At 44.7% G+C, this 12,099-nt stretch overlaps 1 protein-coding gene across 1 annotated transcript in view; it reads left to right on the top strand.

The window, feature by feature from the left end:
• The first annotated feature begins 955 nt into the window (after positions 1-955).
• Positions 956-12,099, top strand: part of TOX (thymocyte selection associated high mobility group box) — a 306,270-nt gene continuing 295,126 nt past the window's right edge. The window contains exon 1 of the mRNA XM_047073968.1: positions 956-1,151. Within this exon, the coding sequence (XP_046929924.1) occupies positions 1,050-1,151 (102 nt within the window). The 5' untranslated portion in view covers positions 956-1,049. The remainder of the gene's footprint in view (positions 1,152-12,099) is intronic.

Genomic DNA, 12,099 nt, shown 5'->3' with positions numbered 1-12,099 from the left:
GTTCCTGGTCCCCAGGACCGGCGCTGCGTGTTATAGTCACCACCACCAGGGGCTGGGAGAAGGGTGGGGGCGCAGAGACAGGAGTGGGGAAGGCCACGCAAGGGGAGGTGGCGGATGCAGAGAAAGAGGTGGGGACCGCCGCGGAGCGGGCGGTGGGAGCGGGGTGGGGCCAGGGCGGGCCCGGGGGCGGGGCTGCGGGGCGGGGTGCGCCACAGCGCCCCCTTGCTGCGCGCTCCCCGCCGTGCCCCGGGGCGGCCGGTGGCTAGGGCTCCGCAGCCCCTTTGTGTGCGACGCGCTGGCCGAGAGGAGCGCGGCTCGGGCACGGCGGAGGCTCGGCGGGGTCCCGCCGCCCCGGCCCGGTCCCGGCCGCGCTCTCCTCCTCCTTCTCCGCTCCTCCCTCCTCCGGCCCCCGGCCCCCGGCCCCCAGCCCCACGCCGCAGCCATTGGGCCGCGAGCAGCCCCGCGTCCTGCCGCGCACCCTACCCCGCCCGGTCCGGGGCGTTCACCCCCCTCCCCCCCACTCCCGCCCTGTCCCCCTCTTCATTCCTCCCCCCCATCCCAGGCCTCCAAGGTGGAGAAAATAAACTAAAAGCAGAGCAACTCAGAGACTCCAATAAAACGCCCAGGACCTAGAGCCCGAGCGCGAGCGCGTGTGCCGGGCGGCGAGGGGCGCGGGAGGCGGGGATGGGGGGGGCGGGCGGGGGGACAATGAGCGCATGAAGTTACCTGCCCGGCGGCGGCGGCGGCGGCGGCGGCGGCGGCGGTGGCGGCGGGGCCGGGAGGCGGCGGCGGAGCAGGCTGCGCGCTCGGCGCCGACGGGTGCGCGCCGCGGCTTGGGGGAGAGTTGAGCGCTTTTCCCCCCTCTTTTTTTTTTCTTTTTTTTTTTTCTCCTCTTCTTCTTAAACAAACCACAAACGGATGTGAGGGAAGGAAGGTGTTTCTTTTACTCCTGAGTCCAGACACCTCTCTCTGTTCCGTCTAAGCTTGTTTTGCTGAACACTTTTTTTAAAAAAAGGAAAAGAAAAGGAGTTGCTTGATGTGAGAGTGAAATGGACGTAAGATTTTATCCACCTCCAGCCCAGCCCGCCGCTGCGCCCGACGCTCCCTGTCTGGGACCTTCTCCCTGCCTGGACCCCTACTATTGCAACAAGGTGAACGCTCTGCTTTTGTTTCCACCGTGTTCTTGCTGCTGGATCCCGGGAGGGGGGCGGCGGCGGCGGCGGCGGCGGGCCGGCTCGGCTGCCGGGGCCGGTCGGCGGAGGCCGGTCCCGGGCGCGCTCGGCTCGCAGCCCGCTACAGCCCTGCGTGCGCTTGGGTAGTAAATACTGTGCAGCACAGCTCCGGGGGTTTGCCAAACACCGCGATTGTGCGGAAAGTGACACGATTTGCTCGGATTCTTTCCTTCCTGCTGTTCGCGACTGAGGCTCCCTGCCTAGGTTTGCCGGGGGGCGTTTAAAAAAAAAATTAAGAGAAAACCACGGAATACTTTGGGGGTGTGTCTGGGGTCCGGGAACGGAGGCAGAGAGTAAGAGAACTCAGTTTATTTTCTAGTTTCCCCTTCTCCCTCCCGCCCTCTCTTGGGCTGCGGGGACTCGTGGCACCGCTTCCCTGCCCGGGATTAGTTGCCAGGGGAGCAGCCGGGAGTCGGGGTGCAGGGACCAGGGAGACGCCTCCGCCCCCCACGGGGAAAATTGCTCCACAAGTCTTTTGTTTTCCTAAACCCTTTCGGGCGGCCGAGCCCGGTGTTCGGACGCCGGTCTGCGGGCCGGGGTGCAGGGTGCAGCGGGATAACAGGGTTTGGGGGACAGCTCCCGCTTTGAGGGGGGGGGTGGCGGTGCGCGCGGTAATTGCAAGTTTGTTAGAAGCCGGGCTAGCGCGTTGAGTTCGCGTCCCAAGCTCCCGCACTCCTCACGGGGCTGGAGCAGGGTCCCGGTCTGGGCTGTACGCGCCAGCCCGGTGACCCCAGGTGCCAAGGCCGCGGGGGACCCGGGCGCGGCTAACCGGGCGGGTGGCCCGGGGCGAGGCGGGGGTTGGGGGGGGGCGCCGGCAGAGCTACGGCGGAGCCCCGTTTGTCCCATAGAATGGTCGGGGGATAGGAAGGGAGGGGGTTATCCTCGAGGCTTCTCCAACTCTCGGCCCCGAGAGGGAGGACGCGCAGGGACCGGTTTCCCGAGAGCGGCCGCAGGGCCACAGCTGTCCTCGCCTCGGGCTCACTGGACGTGTGTTAAGCGGTCCCGCCGGGTGAACGTCGGCGGGGAGGAGTGAGCTCTCGGAGACACGGCGCGAGTGGTTTAGACGCCCAGCTCCCGCTCAACCTGCCTGATACTCTGTCTCCTGCAAGCAATTCCATGCTGGCCCCTCGGTGAATTCCACTGTGTAAATCCTTGGGACTTCTAGTATTTGCCTGGTAGCGAGGCATCATCAAACAGCTTTCTTACGTGATACAGAGGTATTTAGCGCGCTGCATCCTTAGCCCCCGGGGCTCTCCACCACGCAACCGCCTCGCAGCTCCGCGTCTTGGTCAGTCGAGACACACACACACACACACACACACACACACACACACACACACAACTGTGACTTAAGTGAGCCGCAGATACCACTCCGTGCTGAAGCTCCTTGATGTTGTGTAAGGCTCAGTAAAAGGGATGGAAATGTATGCCGATGATGGATAGGGAAGTTTGGAACGAAGGAAATCTAGTCTTGGGCAAGGCAGAAAGGCATTTTATCACACAGAGAGAGCTCTTTAGCTAGGAACAGGTTGGAAAGCTCCGGTAACTTTGACAAGACAAGTTTGTGTGAAGTTTCATTATTTGTCAGTAGCCTAGTTCTCCCATTCTAGAATCTGTTTTGCCTTTTTATAAGCAAGTATTTTGTGTTTGTGAAGTTCTATGTGGCTCATAAACTATCACTAATACTAATAAAAATAATAAAGTAGCAGACCTATCCTGGATCGTAAACACATATTCCACAGTTGTAACCAGAACCAAAAGGTCAGAACCATTTTGGCGATGAAACTGGACAAATCTTATTAAATTTATAGTGATTTTAGGCTCCAAAAAGAAGGCAACGACTTGGATACACATTTCACTCGTCATTCTTGTGATAGTAGGGTCAGATTTAATTTAAAAGTTAAATGCTTTGGAAAATCAAGAATTACTTCAATATATTAAATCATTTTCCAATTAAGTGCTTTAAATAATTTTCGTGGGTTGTGCTGTGAATTGAATAAATTGATTTGCAAAGTCTTCAGAATTTCTTTACTAGCTCATTGAAGTTCCTTTTAAGTCCCCCCGTGTATGAGGAGCAAACTGTTCTTTTTAAATGCAAATTAGCCACCCTTTCTATAGGCCTGTTGCAAGTCTTCTATTTAACTTATCCAGGGAATAATGGATTTTTAAAGATGCAAAGTCATGATATACTTCTAATAGTAGGAAGAGACTTCATGGAAATGCTTCTCCAAGAATGCCTTCCCCTGCCTTTCTCTGTACAGCAGTCTATCAAATATATTTGTCACTGATCCCCGATTATATCAAATATACCGAGTAGGTTTGCTAGGCCCCAGAAAACCCAGACACTAATTTTTTTCTACTCCATCATGATTAACACTGATACACAATTTCTGTCCACCCCCGCTATTTTCGTTGCTTAGAATGTAGTCAACTAGCATTCATTTTCTGCGATGACTCAAGTGAATTTGCAGGGATATGGAAGATGGACAGAAGTTTGGAAGATGTGAAATCAGAAATCTGTATCGACATTTAGTAAAAATAAGTTGGATCAGCCTTCCCTCTGAGAGCCAAGACTGCAAAGTAAACCTTGTGTCTTTCAGAGGTGTAATGAATATGCAGTTTATTACAAGAAGCAGTCACTTTGTGAGGTTATTTGTTTTTAATAGGGTGATAAGATCATAAATTAATAATTATCTTTATTTTAAATCTGCCGACACTTTTGCAGTTAAAGTCGGTGTGCTAATAAATCCCAGCGGAACCAATATCTGTATGCGGTTCAGAACCATGCAGTTGTGGCTATAGTTTTCCCACTGACGTTTTTTCAATGTTAGAAGAGACCCTAATCCACAAAATGAATATCCTCTTCCTGAAGCTTCTCTAAACTAAAAGGGGGTTGTGTTACCCTGCTGACACTCTCCGGCACTGCATTGCCAAAACACTACTTACATTTTTCAGTCCATAAACTCCGTGGGAGGAATTTTTTTGGAAACAGTTTAATCTACCATTGCTCTATTGTAAGAGCACATTACGTTATGCACACATCACTATGCAAACTGGCCTCCATTTTCACATAGCCCATTGCGGGAGAAAAGTGAGAACAATGCGGGCGATGTTGGTTATGGCAACGGTGTGAGGCATCTCTTCTACAAACAGCCAGAATGGATGGCATGTTGCTGTATATAGGTCAGCCTTTGAAACAGCAGCGTAGCTCCTAGACTGGACAGGAACATGCAGGCTGAAAGTGACAGGGTTCACCTCCTGGAACTTAAAGCATGGTTACATTTCAGACATTGAGAGATGGCACCATAGTTGCGTTTCATCTAATTAAGACTATTTTAAGTAACATTGTATCCCTTAATTGAAATTAGATTAAAGGAGCTCACGATTGGAGTGCAGCAGTAAAATATAGTCCTATTTTTTGTCCTAGTTGAAGACGTCAGAGCATGCATTTGAATCTAAACCTACGGAGTAATAACAGGCCCTTTCAGTTTCTTAGTGCAGTGTCATTTGTAAAGATTGTTTTCACTGATTGTATGCTAAATTGGGACAAAGAAGTGGCACTTTTTCATTTTTACAATGATGTGGTGTGTTCGGTTACTGCTCAGTATCTGCCCACATAAGGAGCGGTAATACAATGATGTTATGACATGGCTAATCACAGAGATGCTGACCTCTGCCAGCAGTGGGAGAGGAAATAATGATCTTCGCTCTTCTCAGTGGTTGCTTTTGTGGAATAGGGTCCTGAATCTTTCTTTGGTTGGTTTAGACACAGGGAAGTCCAAGATACAAACCCATGCTTAATGCTGGTTATATACAGAGTGAAGAATAATGGCCGTTGGGGATTGTTGGGCTTTTGTCATTGAAATGAGGAAGGACAGTGTATAATCTTTTCCTATAAACATAGGAAGAAGGACCTATGTGTGATGAACTCAGCGTTGAAATGTCAGCACTAACATTAAACACTTGAGAACTTTTGAGAAAAACCGGATTCATTATTGTCTCTGCAGAATCTCCTTTGAGCTTATTTTCCTATTTAGTTCGAGCGTTATGGGTTGTACTTTAACGTGACAAAGCGCATCACATCTAAAATACCTGATAGGCAAACAATGAAGGCGGAGTCATTATTCCTACTTTAATTAATAAATGTAAGAAAAAAGAGGAGGATGGGAGAAGGAGAAGGAGGAGGAGGAAGAAGGGGAGGGTTATAAGCAATTTAGAGCATCATGCTTGATTAGTTCTCTGTCTACCTCCATAACTTCCAGGACTTTAGGAAATTCATAGCTGATACTTAGGACGTCATTAGTGTGATTAAAACTCCCCTGGGGATTTTATTGGCTGGATCTTTCTTAAGTTTTGAGGTCTTTAAATATGTTTCAAATAAATTTTGTATGGGTAAGAAAGAGCATAAAACAAACCGTCATATGGTTTTGGCCACTAAATCAGATCTACAGAAACCTCAAATGTAGCTGTCTCGACTTTGTGGGATATTTCGCTGTAACAAATTCCAATTTTAAATGTCCACCCAGAAATTATAGTTACGAGTTTTGGAGAGATCAAATGCTATTTTTTAAAGTTTATTTATTCATTTTGAGGCATGGGGGAGATGGCAGTGAGGGGGGGCGGGGCGAATCCCAAGCAGGCTCCAGGCTCAGTGTGGAGCTCAGCACAGTGCTTGATCCCACGACTGTGAGATCATGACCTGAGCCAAAATCAAGAGTCAGACACTTAGCCGACTGAGGTACCCAGGCACCCCTCAAATGCTATTTTTTAACATAGCTTACATGGCTTAGTATTCTCACAGTTTGTCATGTATTTTTAAAGTTACTGAATGATGATATTAACAATCATTTTAATATTTTCCTTAGGAAGACTAAGCTGATATTTAAATATTATCTAATAGGCTGCTTATCGTAGATCTTTTTGAAATGATGTGATTGCAAGGGATGTGAGAACAGGAAAGAAGTGAGGTACTTGAACCTGGAAGAAGTAGGGGAAAGTTCCCAGTTCCACAGTGGCTTCCTTGGACCCCAAACTGGGTCTCACATACTGGTTCTGATGTGTGGAACTATTTTTGTGATCATACTTTTTTGTGGTGGGCTCAGTTCAAGAGAGGGATAACTTAGAGAATTGGAGGGAAATCTTACTGAGCTATGAAGGATGACTTACTCTAGGATTTTCCAACATTTTGCTAGGATACGAGAAAGTGGAAAACACCCTGGGGATAGTTCTCAACGAGTGGCGATCCTTCCTGTACTGTTTAGAAGAAGGCTGCCCTCAGGGCAGGTCAGTCTGTGTGACTTGTGCCTCTTCCCTCCTTCCCCCTCACCTCTTCCCAAACATCTCCAATCCTGGAACAGCCTGTCACGCTTGCTTTACTCTGCCCTAATCTTAAATTGAACCTGGGAGATCTGCACTTTCTAAGGTGAACTCTTCTCCCTCCTCAGGAACATGGCTCCCCATGGCGGTCATCTTGTTGAGCAAAAGCCCCCTTTTCTGTTTGCCATGCCTGTTACCATTATCATGTTAACTTATCCATTCTTCCTCCAGTACCTGACCATGTTTTCTGGTTAAGGAAATGGGAATCTGCCAGTCTTCAGGCTCCTGTCCACTTTTTAAAATCCCAAATTAGGCTAGTCTCCTTTTCTCCATTTCCCCATCTGAGTGAATATGACATAGGGTCATACAATAATAGACCAAGGAAACTTAGATAGGATGCTGTGAGGGAAAATAACTATGGTGGTTATTTCTAAGCTCTCAGAGTTTTCTCCTTTCCCCTTCCCCCCACCCCCACATTTTAAGCACAGTGTATTTAGAGCATGGAAACAGCTCCTGGACACATACCTTTCAGTGGGAAATCTTACTTAGATTGTGAAATATGAAATATGAAAGTGGTACTGTGGTCTCCTGATTTTTAGTTGGCATGCAGTAAGTTAGGTGAGTTATACTTACAGAAAGTAAATGGGTTGACAGACTTATGTGTTCCCATCAGAATACGCATAGAGAATTAAAATGGGAATAGTTGGACAAGCAGAACTTACTTAATCAAATTTAGATAACTTCTCCTACATTTTAGCTATCAGAATGTGAATCTCAAGGTTTCTGGGAAGTCATAACACAGAATATTTACTTTGCATCTCAATAAAAATAACATGTAATGATTATGACTTGATTCAGTGCTGTTTTAACAATTCCATTTAAAAAATATTATCAATTGTTTAAGTTAAAACTAACATTGGATACAACCACATCCCAGAATCTAAAATGCATACCTTGAGGAGAACACAAGATTGTAGTAAACCGTAGTTAATAAATACTGTGGCCCCAACTATACAGTCCTTGCCTGTCAGAAGCTTCCATGTGAAGAATCCAAATGCTTGAGTGTCACTTGGTTTGTTTAAAGTGAACTTAAGCAAAAGTTAAACATGGGAATATTTACTCCTTCCAACGTGAAAGATAACTTTCTTGCCTGTTCTTTACTTCCACTTTGGTGTCATTGATACAGGGTTTTTCAATTGATCGCTTTCTTTGAAGGCTCACTTCCCAGAGTCAGATAGCCTGTGGTCTCCATTCGTTGACGGGACCAGCAGTCGATACTGAGTTGTGTTAAATGGACTGTCCGTTAGGAAGCTGGAGTGCCAAGACGATACAGCTCACATCTGCCCTAATGAATTTGAGAATTTTTTGTTTTAAACCACACATGCCAAGTTTCATCCCGAAGAGCAATTTCTCATTAAAAACTGTTGAGTTACAAACTGCTTAGAAATGTGGTTTATAATGGAAGTGCCAGCAGACTGTTAATTATAGCACTTCTTCTGTAATACTTTGAGACACGGAATTCACATTAACCTGAATGAGCTTTCCTAGTTATAACATATTTCTCCCTATAGCATTCATTTTGAAAATGGGAACATTATATTGCTCTGTGCTTGGATGTTCATGGTGCAGCGGAAAAGACCAGAAGGAGGAAAATGCCAGAAGGAAACCCCCCTGCTCTTTCATGACAGGAAGTACCGATATTTTTCCAGACCTCTAGAGTTTGATCTATGGAAAGTTTGCCCTACTTGATGAACAATTTTAAAGCGAACTTTTAAAAGCTATCTTCAGATTTCCATTTTCCTCAAGAAAAATCATCGTTTATACATATTTATAATACCAAAGGTCATGAAACCAGTTTTCCTGTTAATGCTTTTCTGTTTGTCCATTTTTCACTTTGGGGTTTTAAATGCTTCTGCGTTAGCCAAGTATTTATTGGTTTTCATTCCTGAGTTATGTGCTTTTATGAAATTCTTGAAAGGAGCTCCTAATTAAAGTAAGGCCATGGTTGGTTGATAAGAAGCTTTGCTGGTGGCCAAGAAAATATAAAGTATTTTGAGTTACTACGTAGACCTACAAATGATATGTATCTGATCCACACCAATGACAATGTGAGCCTTCTACATAAAATACCTTTCCATTGAAGGCTTTGAGAACCTATTTGGAGGTTACCTAGCCAGAAAAATCGGTGTGTGTGTGTGTGTGTGTGTGTGTGTGTGTGTGTGGTTGGGTGAGTGTGTGTTTTTATGTGTTTCTAATGTTCTGGATATATTTCTGGCCGTAAATGCATAGGAATTTATCCTAACTGGCAGAATCTGTCAGTGTGTGCAACAATAACAACAAGGGAAATCATACTAGCTACTAGGAATGCCTCATTACCACTCCATTTTAAGAAACTTCGCCATATTTCACGAGAGAAGATATTTTCCAGTGCCAGGGCTTTAATTAGGCATATTACAACCTGATAGGATTGAGGAACTAGATCTTTCTGAGGAAAACCATAGGCCTCTATGAGGAAAAGCCTCCTTTTTGTTCAAGATTTGAGATAAAAACTGAGGGCGCTTAAACCTGTGTTGACTTACTCCCCAGGCAAAATAAATACAAGCATGAAAAGGACATGATCCCTCCCCCTCTGTTTTCTGTTCTCTTTAGAAGCCTGACTTCCTTGTGTCTGGTAAAAGTTCTGACACCACCAAAACCTTTAATCCACCTGTGTCCCAATCTGCCATGTAACCACTAGAGAAAATAATTTATATTTGTATCAAGGAAGCCTTATGAGAATTAAGGAGTCAACAGAGGCAGATTATTTTGAAATCCTGTAGTGAAAGACGTTCAAAACTTCAAACAAAGGTAGACCTTAGAAAAATACTGTGTTCTCGGCCCACTTCTTGTATTTCTGCTACTCTAGTGAAATCAGTGTGTTTTCCGAAGTTGTAGAGAAGTGATTCCTTCAGCAGGGGAGTGAAAAAGGTAACCTTTGTTGAGGTTCACAGGTGAATTGGGGAAAGTGGAACTTGTGTGGATGAGTCTGTACTCCCCCTCTTTTATATATTGATACGTCCCCCCCCCACCCCCAGGGGCCTTCTGCTCCCTCTCCACGATGGGAGTCTATGCTGCACCTAGTGGGAGAAGCTTCAGGTGGGAGCTGTTGCAGGGTAAGAAGGTAAGGCAAAACTTGAATACCACAGCTGCAGAGGGGAATGCCCGCTTTCAGTTCCTGACTTCAGGAAAGCAAGGTGCCCCCCCCTTCTTCTGATATATGGGTCAGAGATGCAAAATGCAATGTACAAGATAAATTAACGCACAGACCAACTGGGTCTAAAGATAGTCCAATTACACTGAAAACGTATCAGTGCATCACCTGATTTTCTCAAGTCTTTCAACTCAATTAAATGGTTAATTAAAAAAAAAAAAAGATGGGTAAAGTGTAAAGTGTGGTATGCATTGGCGTCTTCGTGCATGTAAAAAAACCCAGCTCTTCTTTTCTACGCCAATATGCCTCAGCCCCAAATGCCAGCAACAATTGTATAAAGAGAAATGTTACTAATAAAGAGTCAGGATAACCTTTCAACAAAAAGTATATTTTATCATTTGGCAGATACAGTCATGAACATTAATCATAGAAACCTGCAGATAGTAGAAGCTTAATATCAAAGCTAATGATTTATTTTATGTTAATGACTTTCTGCCAGGGCATAAAAGACTGTTCATAATGGACTCTCCACGCTATGTTCAGTTACTAAGGCTAATGGGATAATCTTTTCTCTCCCAAAATTAAGCTTTTTGAAATAAATTATGCTGTTACTTTTCAAGGTAACTCTCAAAAATTTACTGCAAAACTAATCTTTTAAGAACTGCTTAAAGAAATAAAGAGGAAGAAAAATCCCAAAGCAGCTTTTCTAGTTCATGAGCAGTTTTACTTAATTAGAGACAGAAAGTTTGCATGTATGCTAATATCCCTGAACTTGTAATGCCAAATAGTTTTAAAGGCAGCCTTCAGTGACTGCCACTACCTGCCTTTTGAGATTCAGCCCCTGTGGGTGCCTCCCACAACAGAACACGTTTTCCTTACTGGCCAATAATGAGCTGAATGGTAGTGAGACCTAGAGTTGGTCGCTAGGAAGTTTTAAAAATCATGTTTACAATTAGTTATAACCAACATTATATTTCAATAAGAGATAATTTGCCTACTAAAGTTCACATAATGTGCTAATCATGTCTAGTGGTTAATAAAGGCCTCCTACCTCACTCCCCTGATGGCTATAAAAGGCTATTATATTCATGGCAGCATTTCAGGTACAGCTGCTGTGTGTTAATAATGCATCATTGTCCCACTAATCAACACACCAAAGGTCAGCACCCCTAAGCACCTCAACCACCTAATCTCTTTCCAAAATATTTATTAACACCTTAAAAGCGTATCTGTTCATTTTCCTTAGCCTCGAGCCAGTTAATTCCACTCCAAGCTACTTGTGTGATCAAGGTTTTGTAACCTAAGCGAGGTCACAGAGGAGAGGAATACATACATATTCACGCTAATTTTCTCCCATAAACATGTGCCCCATTTTCAGTCATTGACTGAATTAGGGTAGGGCTGTTGTAGTCATGAGCCCCTTTATAACTAAGTAGGTGTGCTCCAAAGTGAGAATGTTTTCAGATTTTATATGTTCTGTAAGGAGACATTTGGAAGAAAAACAACTTCTCAATAACCAGAATCATTTAAAGTAAACGGAGCAAAGTGGGAAATGGGAAAGGCTATTTATAATCTAAACAAACAGGAATCGGTGCTGGGTTATGAGCCCGATAGAGTAGTGAAATATTATTTGCTTAATTGTTCTTTTGGCATAAGAAAGCAATAATAGTAAAAGCTTCTTAAACCATATTTTCTGCACACAAAGAACACATTCACGTGGGATTTCCATTTTGCTAGAAAATCGTGCAAATCAATAAGCTAGCACTTATCTGCATTAAAATTAGGTAGACAACAATTTATAGGCACAGTGATAGTGTAGTTCTCTTGATACCCTTGGTTAGTGTTTAAGATAATCCTTGCTTTTGTGTCCTCAGAGAGGAGCCAAAATGTTAAGTGAACAAATAGATCTCATTTTCCCATCTTGTATTATTGTCTCTGTTTTCTCTTACTCGTTTTGATAACCTTGTGTGTGTGTGCGCGTGCGTGCGTGTGTGTGTGTGTGTGTGTGTCTCCTTCCTTTATGATTTGAGAGCCTTAAATGTTTTAAGAGAAGAAAAAGAAATGAAACTCAACTATGTTTCCATCATCAGGAGAAATGCAAAAAGCGAACTAGGGGGAGGAGCTCCCATTTGTGCAGCACATAATGTACAATGGTACATTTGTCATGCTTTAAATATATAATGCCTACAATAAAATATGTACAGGCGCAGTTGTGATCTATGAAGTCCCTGTCCAGTGCCATTGTTTGTAGTCTCTACGGTTGTCATACATTGTTCTTTGCACATCATACCCTTACAGCAGAATTTGACACAATTTCTAGCTTTCAGCCTGCACCATTTTCATTGTACAATATACATGAGT

Source organism: Lynx rufus, unplaced genomic scaffold (genome assembly GCF_022079265.1).
Source record: "Lynx rufus isolate CCGP_SWC_20201006 ecotype Redwood Valley unplaced genomic scaffold, mLynRuf1.p SCAF_12, whole genome shotgun sequence".
NCBI classification, from domain to species: domain Eukaryota; kingdom Metazoa; phylum Chordata; class Mammalia; order Carnivora; family Felidae; genus Lynx; species Lynx rufus.
Note: the sequence above shows the minus strand (reverse complement) of the source record. Positions and strands in the feature narration are given on the sequence as shown.